This window comes from Crocodylus siamensis, chromosome 5, assembly GCF_052110815.1.
Source record: "Crocodylus siamensis isolate JL-2025a chromosome 5, ASM5211081v1, whole genome shotgun sequence".
Lineage (NCBI taxonomy): Eukaryota > Metazoa > Chordata > Crocodylia > Crocodylidae > Crocodylus > Crocodylus siamensis.
Window position 1 is genome coordinate 134,653,091 of NC_143399.1, and position 12,735 is coordinate 134,665,825.

The window sequence follows — 12,735 nt, forward strand, 5'->3', positions numbered from 1 at the left end:
GAATTTTAGATCTGATTCACTTTTCCTATTGTTTCATTTATAACAAAGCAGGTGTGAGTGTGTATGAATATCAGTTTTGGGGGTTTTTTTGTTTTTTGGGTTTTTTTCCCCCCACAGAACACCCAACTGTTTGTTCATTGATGTTCGGAAAGGCAATGGTTGCCATTAAAAAAAAAAACAAAAAAAAAAAAAACCCCACCAATAATTATGTAGTTAGGACTCGAGGACTGGGAGGACCTTTGTGGACTATCAAATCCCATCGCCTGCAAATGTAGGCAACCGTTTATTAAAATTTTCCCCCAGATCTCTACTTCGAGCCCTCACACACACCTAGGCACAAACCTGGACACACTAAGAACACCTGACAACTTGCCATACATAATAAGCAGAGATGAGGGCCAATGCCCTAGCGCTGCAATGACAGGAGAGTAACTGAACATATAAAATAACAGTACACTCAGTGTGGTAACTGAGGGTTTACGCTACATTTTTAAGGAGACTGGACTTCAGTGGTTCTCTGTTGGCATGCCCCCAATGAAAGATGATCCATGATATGATCAGAAGCAGAGGACATTTCTCCTTCCATAAGGTAATTTTTTAACTAGAATTTGAAAATTGGGAAAAAAGGGATATGCAGACTTATGTATATGACTGAATGAACCAATAAAACAGCACCATAAATGTAGATGGTTATTTATTTGAATAAAGGAAAAAAAAATAATCACCTTTTGCTATCTTGCATTAAAAGTTACTACTGGATGTAAGAGACCCATTTCCTATTCACGAATGACTCTACAGTGTCAAAGCTGCAAAACACATGAAGTCATGTGAAAAGTCAGATTAACAGAATCAGCGAACAAGAAGTTTTACTTGGTTCATCATCACTAATAACAAGAACACTGCAGGCTAGGTAACAATTTTCCAACGTAATTTTTCACCAGGCTCTCTAAATAATAGTGTTGGTAAGAAATGGAAAATTGGGCAACAAATGACAAAATTATGTAAATTAAATTAATCAAACCTACAATGTTATCATTTTAGCTCTTGTAGTACATTTTAACAATAATATTCAAAAGAAATTTTAATGTAAAAAGGCTGCTGTAGAATTTAAGGCGCCTTTAAATATATGAAGTCTTAATATAATAAATGTAGTATGCCCAATTCACATTTATACTGTGAAGGGGCCTCTTTAAACAAGTTTTGATCATGCAATAGGGCCTTGGAAACTGTGTGTATTACGTTCAAGTTTACTTTGAAGTCCTTTTACACATCCACAGCAGTGTAAGGGGATCCCAAATTAAAAAAGGAACAGGCATAATATACTCTATGGAGGTGCTTCACAATTTCATCACTGGGTGAATAAATACCAAATAAAATGGGGTAAAAAGTAGCAAGCATGAGCAGTAGGGCTAGGATTTTCAGAGGCCTAGGAGGATTTATACATCCAAAGACTACCAGCTCTCAATGGGAATGTCTCAAGATTTGCAAAGGTACTTTAGGCACTTAAAGATGCAAAAAGCTGCATAGCAGTAACAAAGGTTTAAACAGATTATGCACTTAAGGGGCCCTCCATGTGCAAACGAAGGTGTGATATGATCTAATGCATGACCCACACAATCATATCTCCTGCCATGCCACGTGGACATTTCTAGACATTATAAAATTGAGAGTATTAAGCACTACCACTCAGGTGTACCTATGATAATAACTACATTTGTACATCAGTTCTACATCATATAAATCAAATGAGATCTACGAAACTGAACCAAGAAATTCCTACCTTGAAGCCTGTTTCCTGAATTACAGGTACAATACATATTTGTACTCGGAGTCAGCGTATTTTGGTTGTCTTACTCTTGACAAAAATCTTAAATGCAACTGATGAAATCTAGGGTGCTTTATATTTAAAAAAGGGTAGTTGGAACGGAGAAGGAAGGTGTAAGAAATCAGTGTCACGAGCTGTAAGATGATATAGGAGTAGGGGTTCATCCTTTAGGATGATGTTGCCAGTGGTATACTCTTGTCATAAGTCTGCTTGAGAGTTGAAAAGGTAGGAGTTGTGATTCTAGTGATCCGTCCTTTGAGATCTTTTCAGAGGTCTTTCTCCCCTTACCGAACCAAAGGTCTTAGACCAAGGTGGAGCTGTAGCTGGCTCGGGCTGTTATTTAGAATGATGTTCCTGTTATTTGGTTCTGCATATAATTTTGGCACCCTGCAAATTTTGGTGCCCTAGGCAACTGCCTAGTTTACCTAATGGTTGGACCTGCCCTGCACACAGTATTAGGAATCTCATCTGCTTTGGTACTTTTGAAATATTTATCCCACAAATAGGTGCCTAGACACCTTTGAAACTCTAATTCTGGGTATCTAACTGCCTCAGACCCTTTTGAAAATAACAGCCTAGATTTTTTTTCCATCTGAATGGCAAATACATGTTAATTGCCTGAACATTAATCATTTAAAATTTAACAGAGAATTTTATTAAATTTTCTGGCACATAAATAACAAAAGGGAATGTCTATCTTATTTGGTTTTAGCTGGCAAGGAGAGTAGAGCTAACATTTAAAATCCCCTGTAAAGTACAAGTGAGCTTCAAATACACTACAACCATGTAATAACGAACTCTGTTTACAGCAAATGATTTGTCAGAAACATTTAATGAACCCAACAGCAGGAACTGATTTTTCATTGTTATAATGCAGCAAGTTGACTAATCCTATTACAGCAAACACCCTTTTTAAATGAACTTTTCTTCTAGTCTCATGGGAGTTCAGTGTAGCAAGGTTGTACTGCAATTGCCCTTGCATAAAAGTGAAATCTTTATAGTTAAGGAACACCTTATTCTTCAATGTTTGCTTTTTTAACACAGCACATGCAGAGATCAATCATAAAAAAGGCTGAGATAACACTTATAATGTTTATATTGATAGGCTTCTTTATTTAGAATCAAGTTTTTTTTCTGGTGTCAATGAATTATTAATGAAGTATGTCATATTTAGCAGCCGACAGTTAATTTTGATAGGCATTTTGGCTGTATCCACTAAATATTATAATATGTTAATAGAGTAAATCACAGTTAGCATGGTTTGGTTTGAATTTGCCCAACCCTCCCCACAAATATCCAAGAAAGCCGAATAAACACTTGGGAGAGCTGTAGCAGGAATGGAACTGCAATGAAGTCATTTCACGAAATCAAACTTTGACAGATGGATTGTGCATAGTTCCAAATCCACTAATCCCTTCACCAAACACCCTACACACAAGAGTGCAGATGCTCTAGATGGGTCCCCGTCACCCTGCCTTCACAAGGTATGCTGGAGCTATACAATTTCTGTGGCATTCAGGGCTTTCCACACCTGCAGTGAAAACCAGGCTCACACCTTTACAATTTACACATATGATGGGATATATGCTTGAAATCTAGCACTATACAATGACTCAGCTTTTTCACTTCGAATAAAAAGAAAAAAAATCCAGTGATTGTTCTTTTAGATAACCATAGAATTAAAGTAATGATACTATGGAAGACACAAAACAATGGAGCAAACAGTTAATGTCCTACCTAGGTGCTGATGAATGGTTTTTGCATTTTAATTAGTTAAATCATTATCAAGCACATCTGTAAATTTTACAAGGTCAGAATGCTATGCTTATTAAACTTTGCACTGGTATGTTAAATGGTACTGTTGTAAAACAGACTATATAATTAAAACTGTGTGAAAACATTCTCACATTTGCAAAATATTGACAAAATCAACTTTCCTATTAAGCTTTTGCAAGCATGAAAATTGAATAGCTACATCTGTGTATTATTGTACTTGCACAGCATGAGGAAAAAACACAGGATGAAACATGTTTTTCATGCAAAGTAAGAAAGTTTAAATAGTCATGTAATTCCCTTAATATTTTGAATACTAGGAGATATTTTTAAATGATCTTAGTCCATACTTTTAATTATTTTGTGTTTTGCTACTGAAAGGAAATTTTCAAACAACAAAAAATGATCTTCAGTATTAAAGATGATATTCAGTATTTATTAACGTTTAAACATGATATTCAGTATTAAGCTTCTCTATATGTAATAATGTCACAGAAAAATTCAGAATAGTAATAATGAAATCATGAATCCAGGACTTAATAATTAATTTAAACAATTAAGTAGATATTAACATTTTCTTAACATCTGTGTATATATATATATATATAAAGCTTTCTTTTAGAAGTTAGACCTGCAGTCCAATTCATTTAGCACCAGGAAAATGCCTCTCTCCTGCAAAATTTATTACAATTTACTCATGCTCTGGCACTGTGATACATAGGTCCTTGTAACTCTTTGCCTACAATGATTGCCATCTTTATTTCTATAACATTAACTCATAGAAAATGCAGTGGTGGTGAAAGCTGTGGAACGAATGTCTCTGAACAGTGACATTCTCTCTTTATCCACTGGTACAGTATAGATAGAAGTGACTGGGTAAACTTCATTATACTACTGATTTAAATTCAGCTATGACCTGCAAGAATCAGCCCTCTGAGTGAGTGTGTGTTTAGTCCTTGTGTACATTTAGGGCCAGATCCTGTTCCACTTACTGAGCATCTAAGTGGACTTAAACAGTTAAGTGCGATTCCATTCCTCACCACCATCTTACCCTTGAGAGTAAGTCTCAAAAAAGCAGCAAGGAGGTAAAAGACCTACTGACATTTTGTATTAACTGTTTTTCAGGGACTTGAGCAGGGTGAAACAGGATTGCAGTCAAGCACCTAAGTCTACACATACACATGACAGATGTTATAGACTCTACCTCTTAGTGCTTGATAGTGTAAAGCATGTAAATGACTTTAAGCATGCGTTACCTCTCTGGAGATTAAGGAATTATTACTCATGAACTTAACGTTACAAACATGTTGAATTGTGTTCTCTAACCTGGGCAACCCCACTGACACAAGAAGCAAGGATACTCTAGTACCAATTGTAGTAAATTATGTAATGAGACCTAGCAACTGACTAAGACTCACCAGTTGGTTTCATTCAGGCCTTTTGATTTAAGCAGACATACTGGGGAATAGATTAGGGAAGCCTGAAGTACTGCAGCAGATAATGTGGGTCTGATCAAAGTCCATGGAAGTGAACAGGGCTATTTCTATTGACTTGACAGACCTAGGATCAGGTCTATAACTGGCATAGGGATAGGTAATTTCATATTCTAAAACTGTCCACAAGTGCTGTAATGACATAAAAGTAAATAAAAGCAAACGAAGGACAAAACAAGCAACTGCCCAAAGCATCTGTAGGTAGCAGCTTTCCAAATCCCAGGGGAACAAATAGATAGTACATTACAGGCCCCAACTGTCACTTAATCTTCCCTGGTGCATAGTATGATCAAAATGGCAGATGAATTGCATCCTTTACTAGCTTATTCAGACAAGTGAGCAGATACAATTCCTGCTTCAAAAACATCAGCCAGTATTTGGTGATATTTGTCAGACCTGTTTATAACAATCACAGGGGCATTAAAGCTAAACAAGCTAAATGAAAGTCATCCCACTGCATTATTTTGGGTGCACAGGATGAATGTTCTTGACATTTTAAAGGTGCCATAATTTCAAATTTAAAAGTACAGAACATTTTTTTCCTGTACAGCAGGGGGAATAAAAATTGCACCTTTAAATGTGAATCCTGAGGTGCATTAATTCTGTTTCCATCGCTCTGCGTGACTCTGCATGTATTCTGTGGAAATGGAGCAGTCACTGGTAATGCACTGCCTTCTACAGAAAATTGGATTTAAAACAAGCATTTCGATTTATTTCCTGTACAGGAGCTAAACAAAGTCAGAATGAATACAACCAACCAGTCTTTGAAGATCTTACATATATTAATATATGTCAAGTAATGCTGCACAAATCTAAAAGATGTAATTAGATTGGTCTGGGTGATGGAGGTCATAATGTTTTTGCTATAACAAAGTCACACCGAATGTATGAAAAAGCAAGTGAAAACAGTAAGAGCATGCAAAGGAAGTCACAGGGTTTAGGGCTTCACTAGAAACTGAGTTCTAAGCAATTCTCTCTCTGCTGACCACTTGCAAAGGAAGTACCAGTTTGCTGCTATGCCAGTAGCCAATTGAAATCCCCTGCCTAAACTGGCTCAATTCTGCTGCTGAGGCAGTAAGTTTAGGGGACAGCCAAGGCTTCATCCACTTCTGCCCCTCCTGTCCAACCTGTGCTTAGAGGTCTGAGGGAGTAACAGGCACGGATTCATTCCTTCAAGTATGCTCAGGCCTGGATAGTAGGGCTGGGCAAAGCTTCGGTAGCCGATTTGATCTGGAGGAGATTCGGCCTGATTCGGTGACTGAATCTCAGACTACAAATCAAATCGGGAGACCCATTCATCTCTCCAAATAGAATCAGAAGCCTCTGAATTGATTTGGAGAGATTCAGAGATTTGGCCATAGACTGTACGCAAGAACAGGTTAGGCAGGGACTATTTCGAAAAACTGGAAGGGATGCATCCCAGGGTGCTGAGGGATTGGCCGATGTTATAGCAGAGCCACTGGTCATCACCTTTGAAAATCCCTAGCGATTGGGAAAGGTCCCAGACAATTGGAAAAGGGCAAATATAGTGTCCATCTTTAAGAAAGAGAAGGAGGAGGATTCAAGGAACTACAGACCGGTCAGCCTCACCTCAGTCCCTGGGAAAATCATGGAGCAGGTCCTCAAGGAATACATTTCTAAGTACTTGGAGGAGGAGAAGATGATTAGGAACAGTCAGCATGGATTCACCAGAAATGCCTGACCAACTTGATTGCTTTCTATAACCAGATGACTGGCTCTGCGGATGCAGGAAGAGCAGTGGATGTGATATACCTTGACTTTAGCAAGGCCTTTGATGGTCTCTCGCAATATTCTTGCAAGCAAGCTAAAGAAGTACAGGTTGGATGAATGGACCATAAGGTGGATAGAAACCTGGCTTGATCATCAGGATCAGAGGCTAGCAGCCAATGGTTTGATGTCTAGGTGGCAGCCAGTATGAAGTGGAGTGCCCCAGGTGTCAGTCCCGGGGCTGTTTTTGTTCAATATCTTCATCAATGACCTGGAAGATGGAATGGAGTTCACCCTCAGTAAGTTTGCAGGTGATACCAAGCTGGGGGGGAGTCGTAGATATGCTGGAGGGTAGGGCTAGGATTCAGAGTGACCTCAACAAATTGGAGGATTGGACCAAAAGAAATCTCATGAAGTTCAATAAGGAAAAATGCAAAATCCTACACTTAGGAAGGAACAGTCCCATTCACCACTACAGGCTGGGGACCAACTGGCTAAGCAGCAGCTCTGCAGAAAAGAACCTGGGAGTTACAGTGGAAAATATGCTGAATATGAGCCAACAGTGTGCCTTTGTGAAGAAGACTAACAGCATACGGGGCTGCATTAGTAGGGGTGTTGCCAGCAGATCAAGAAAAATGATTATTCCCTTCTATTAAGCACTGCTGAGACCGCATCTGGAGTACTGTGTTCAGTTTTAGGTACCCCACTACAGAAAGGATGTGGACAAATTAAAGAGAGTTCAGCAGAAAGCAACAAAAATAGTGAGGGGGTTGGAGGACATGACTTATAAGGACAGACTGAGGGAACTGTGCTTATTTATTTTGGAGAAGAAAAGTCTGAAGACTTAATAGTAGTCTTCAACTACTTGAAGGGTGGTTCCAAAGAGGATGGAGCTGGACTGTTCTCAGTGGTGGCAGATGACAGAACAAGGAGTAATGGTCTCAAGTTGCAGCAAGGGAAGTTTAAGTTAGATATTAGGAAAATCTCTCTCACTAAGAGGGTAGCAAAACACTGGAACAGGCTACCCAGAGAGATGGTGGAACCTCCATCTTTGGAAATTTTGAAAACCTGGCTAGACAAAGCCTTGGCTTGGATGATCTAGTTGGGGCTGGTCCTACTTTGAGCAGGGGGTTGGACTAGATGACTTCCTGATGTCCCTTCCAACTCTAATTTTCTATGATTCTATGATACTCAAAGAGCTATAGGTTAGAGCAGGAGCCAACCAAACAAACAGTCAGTGTTTGGTAGGGGGTGGGTTGTAGCCTGCCTGCACTGGCCTGCACTGGCCACTGGGAACACTCCCATATACCTCCCAGGTGGCTGCTAAAGCAGCCCCTCTCCCCAACTCTGCCTCCTTACCAGGTGGCAATTGTCAGCAGTGGCTGAGGAGAAAAAGGGAAAACAACCCCCTCCCCCACTGTAAGGGTCCACCCCCACAACTTGCTGGCTGGGGTCTGGCTATGGGGCAGGTTGGGTCCACATGGGGGAGGGCTCCTTCCTGCCCTCCAGCCTCTTGACAGCTGCAGTGCAGCACGGCCCCACTGGAGCTGCTGCAGGGGAAGGGCTCCAGGTCTGTGTCCGTGCACCAGTCCTGCCCAGGCAGTGACGTGCCACTGCAGTGGGGGAGGAAACCCCAGACCCTTTTCCCTGCAACCTTGCCTGGGTAAGCAGCAACATGCTGCAGCCCAGCTAAGGAGGCTCCTGGAACAGACCCCTGGACTCCTTCCCCTGCAGTGCTCCCCCCCACACTGGGCACTGTAGGGTTGGGGTGACTGCAGGAACAGAAATCCTCCTTCCCATTCCTGCTAGGCTGCACATGGGGCTGGAATCAGAGGCTGTTATTGACTCAAGTGCAGGACTAGCCTGGTACTCAGGCAGAGCACAGGAATTTTGCTCAAGGCTAGAATGCAGCCCCACACAAAGTGGCCTGGGATGATGGCCACTGTCCTCTAAGTTAACCCTTGCTGAGATCTGGAACAAAAGTTCAATAAAGTGTTCTAACAGAAAGCACATAGGTTCATTCACATCCATCCAAGATCAACGCAGGGTGGGATCCACCAGTTTTAAAGCACTTTATACGCCATGAATGTCTGTTCTGTTATGGTTGTAAAGCTCTTTCTGTGTGCTTAAAGCACATTAAGTGTAATGTCTGTATCCACCCAAAGTTAACTTTTCTTTAATCACACCAACATTAATAAAACCACTCCTGGATTTAGCATGCTTAAAATAGGACTTATGTTGTTATGCTAGTTTACTGGCACAAGGTGCAAAGAATTAACAGATCAAGCAGGCCATCTTAAAATGACATGTGTGAGAGACTATCTATGTTTGACTTAGAGGATATGTATGTAAATAACAGCTAGGATCACAGCATTGCAAGCAAAATTCTCTGAATATATTTTAAAAGCTTTTGTGGGCACACTGCAGAAAGTGTTACTTGAAAATAAATGCAAAATGATGAACTGAAAGACAGCAGTGCTATGTGTCAGCTAATTTGCTAATTGGCACTCATGAAAATGCCTGGAATAACAGCCCTTTAGAATGATGTTTTATATCCATCTGCACAACTCGTCTGTGACCCAGGCAATGGCAGAGTAAATTTCCTCACTGTCTGTCTCAATCCCCAAGCCAAGGAGTGAGAAGGTAGTTCATTTCATTATGCCCATTCAAATTTCAACCTCTCAAAAGTGATAGAGAGATACCAGCAAGTATCAAATGTAGCAGTGTTTATCTGCTACATTTATCTACTGGGATCCAAACTAACTCCTTTATCATTACTGCACTCAGCATTGTTTGTTACCAGTGCAATTGATAGTGAAAATTACTTCACTAGGAACAGAGTTGGGCCAACATAAAGTCCACGCAACATCTATTTAAAGAATTAATTGAATCTATTATGCTCCCTCCTCCAACACTTACTTTCGAAATATGCAGAAATAAATTTGAATAAACTTTTCTCTGAGCTAGGCATAATCTGATACCCTGATTGTAAACATTATCAGGTGCTCATTCCATTAATTAAAACTGACCTTTCTTTCTGACTTTTTAAAAGAAATAGATTTAATGCCAAAGTCACAGATGCAAGCAAAATGTATGTATATGTTTGAGTGAGAGTGTGTGTACATGTGTGTGTGTGTATACACATGCATACACAGGGGTCTAAATCAACAATGTTATGAGCATTCACGGGAATAGAGCAAAACATCACTAAATGCTTTTTCTCTGCAGCTTCTGAAAGACAATTTTACTTACACTCAGCAGGTGATGATGAAGTCTTTTGCCTGATCACTGTATACTGCTGGGTGCAAGGCTTTGGGGACTGCTGTGCTGAAGGATTTTAATTTACTTAAAATTTGGGGGATAAAAGCCTTTTCTTTTTGCCCATATACATTTTATTAAATTCTAAACTGCCCTTTAATGTTCACTACTATTAAACTGACTCATTGTATGTATTCAGGGATACCTTTGTGAAGGAGCATGAAACACACCGTATAAATGTATAGTCTTAATGTTTTATGCCTTTTGATATTATCTGGAAAGAAGACACGGAATACATTCTATAGCGATATTCTATTGTTCTAAACTCCACCATATTAAGTCATAGTTTCATAGTAGGTAGGGTTGGAAGGGACCTGAGCAGATCACCAAATCCGACCCCCTGCCATGGGCAGAAAAGAATGCTGGGGTCAAACAACCCTGGCTAGGCGATTTTCTAGCCTCTTTTTGAAGACCCCCAGGGTAGGAGCAAACACCACTTCCCTTGGAAGTTGGTTCCAGATCCTAGCCGCCCTGACTGTGAAGTAGTGCCTCCTGATATTTAGCCTGAATCTACTCTGTCAACTTATGCCTGTTGTTCCTCGTTACTCCCAGAAGTGTTCAGGGGAACAGGGACTCCCCTATAGCCTGCTGGTTCCTCTTGGCCAGTTTGTAGATGGCCACCAAGTCTCCTCTCAGCCTTCTCTTGTGGAGGCTGAACAGGTTCAGGTCCCTTGCTGTCCTCGGATCATGACAGCAGCCCTCCTCTGGACCCTCTCAATGCTGCCCACATTCCTCCTGAAGTTCGGTGCCCAGAACTGGATGCAGTACTCCAGCTGCAGCCTGACCAGTGTCGCATAGGGTAAGAGGATCACCTCCTTGGACCTGCTTGTGATGCATCTGTGGATGCATGACAAGGTGTGGTTAGCCTTCCTTACTATGTCCCCACATTGGTGGCCCATGTTCATTTTGGAATCACTGCCCACATCCCACAAGGTCGAAAAAGACCCATCCACCACCACTCTCTGGGTGCAGCCCTCCAGCCAATTTACAACCCATCTGACCGTGTAGGCATCGATGCCACAGTCGCCTAATTTCTTAATGCGAATGGGGTGAGAGACAGTGTTGAAGGCCTTCCTAAAGTGTAGAAAGACTATATCCACTGTGACACCTGCATCCAAGGCTTTTGTGACCTGGTCATAGAAGGCCACCAGGCTGGTCTGACAGAACCTGCCTCAAATGAACCCATGTTGGTTGCCCCTAAGCATGATCTTGCTGGCCCCTTTCAGATGTGCTCCTGGATAATTTTCTCAAAGAGCTTTCCCAAAACCGAGGTAAGACTAAGAGTCCTGTAGTTTCCTGGGTCCTCCTTCCTCCCTTTCTTGAAAATGGCCCTTTTCCAGTCCTCTGGCACCTCATCAGAGCACCATGAGTGCTCATAAAGCTGTGCCAGGTGTCCCGCAATGACCTCTGCTAATTCCCTCAGCACTCTAGGGTGGAGATCATCAAGATCTGCGGATTTGAACACATCCAGACCCACCAGAATTTCCCTGACTAGTCCCCAGCTCTGATCCTACAACCAAAGTCCAAGAGAGGGTTTTCCACATAATACCACTGAAGGCTTTGGGGAAATAAAATCCTGCTGCAATGGAACCCCTACCCCTAAAGCGTAGAGGTGTAAAAGCCAATGTAACAAGCTGTGTGTCACTCCCTATATAGGGCTTTTGTTACTAGTGGGATTACATGTGCCTGTCATACGTCTTGTCCATCTGTGTTACACCTCTCCACAGTAAAATCTGAACCTCTGTGGCGACATCATCTCTGTGGCATGCAGAGGGTTAATTGATTCAGATCACTGTCCCTGATTCAAGTCAGCTGAAGATTTGATGCTGATTCAGAGAATCAGTGATTTGGACATAGACATAAGATTACAGACAGGCTCAGGAGACATGACGCCATGCCTAGGGTCAGAGATGATCTAGTTAGGGAACTCTTGGAGGGGCTGGACTGTATAAATCAGCAAGTCCAGATGCTCTTCATCTGAGGGTACTGAGGGAACCGGCAGAGGTAATAGCAGAGTCCCTGGCATGGCTGTATGAGTGCTAATGGTGCTCTGGCCAGGTCCCAGAGGACTGGAAAAGGGCCAGTGTGGTCCCCATTTATAAGAAGGGGAGAAAGGAGGACCTGGTTAACTATAGGTCAGTTAGTCTCACCTCAGTTCTTGGGAAGACCTTTGAGAAAATTATCAAAAAACACATCTGCAGGGGCCCAACATAAGAGGTAATGCTCAGGGGCAACCATCAAGGGTTCATTGTGTGCAAAGTCCTTGGATGCGGGCATTGAGGTGGATGTCTACCTGGACTTCAAGAAGGCCTTTGACACTGTTTCTCACTCCATTCTCATAAAAAAATTCAGCGACTGTGGCATTGATGCCTACACAGTCAGATGGGTGGGAAATTGGCTCGATGGTTGCACCCAGAGAATGGTGGCGGTGGATGGGTCATTTTCGACCTGGAAGGATGTGGGCAGTGGAGTTCCCCACAGCTTAGTCCTCGGGCCTGTGCTATTCAATATCTTTATCAGCAACTTGGAGGTGGACGTGGAAAGCATGCTGTCCAAATTCACTGATGACAAAGATGTGGGGAGAAGTGGGCAGACTAG

General features: G+C 41.6%; 1 protein-coding gene across 6 annotated transcripts in view; it reads right to left on the bottom strand.

Moving 5' to 3' along the window:
• NEK11 (NIMA related kinase 11) overlaps nt 1–12,735 on the bottom strand; it is a 195,823-nt gene that overhangs the window by 17,998 nt on the left and 165,090 nt on the right. The window contains exon 16 of one of the 6 annotated variants that reach the window (XM_090046396.1): nt 726–806. The exons of the other annotated variants lie outside the window; for them this stretch is intronic. Coding sequence (XP_089902522.1) covers nt 752–806 — 55 coding nt within the window. The 3' untranslated portion in view covers nt 726–751. The remainder of the gene's footprint in view (nt 1–725; nt 807–12,735) is intronic. 6 annotated transcript variants of the gene reach the window in all.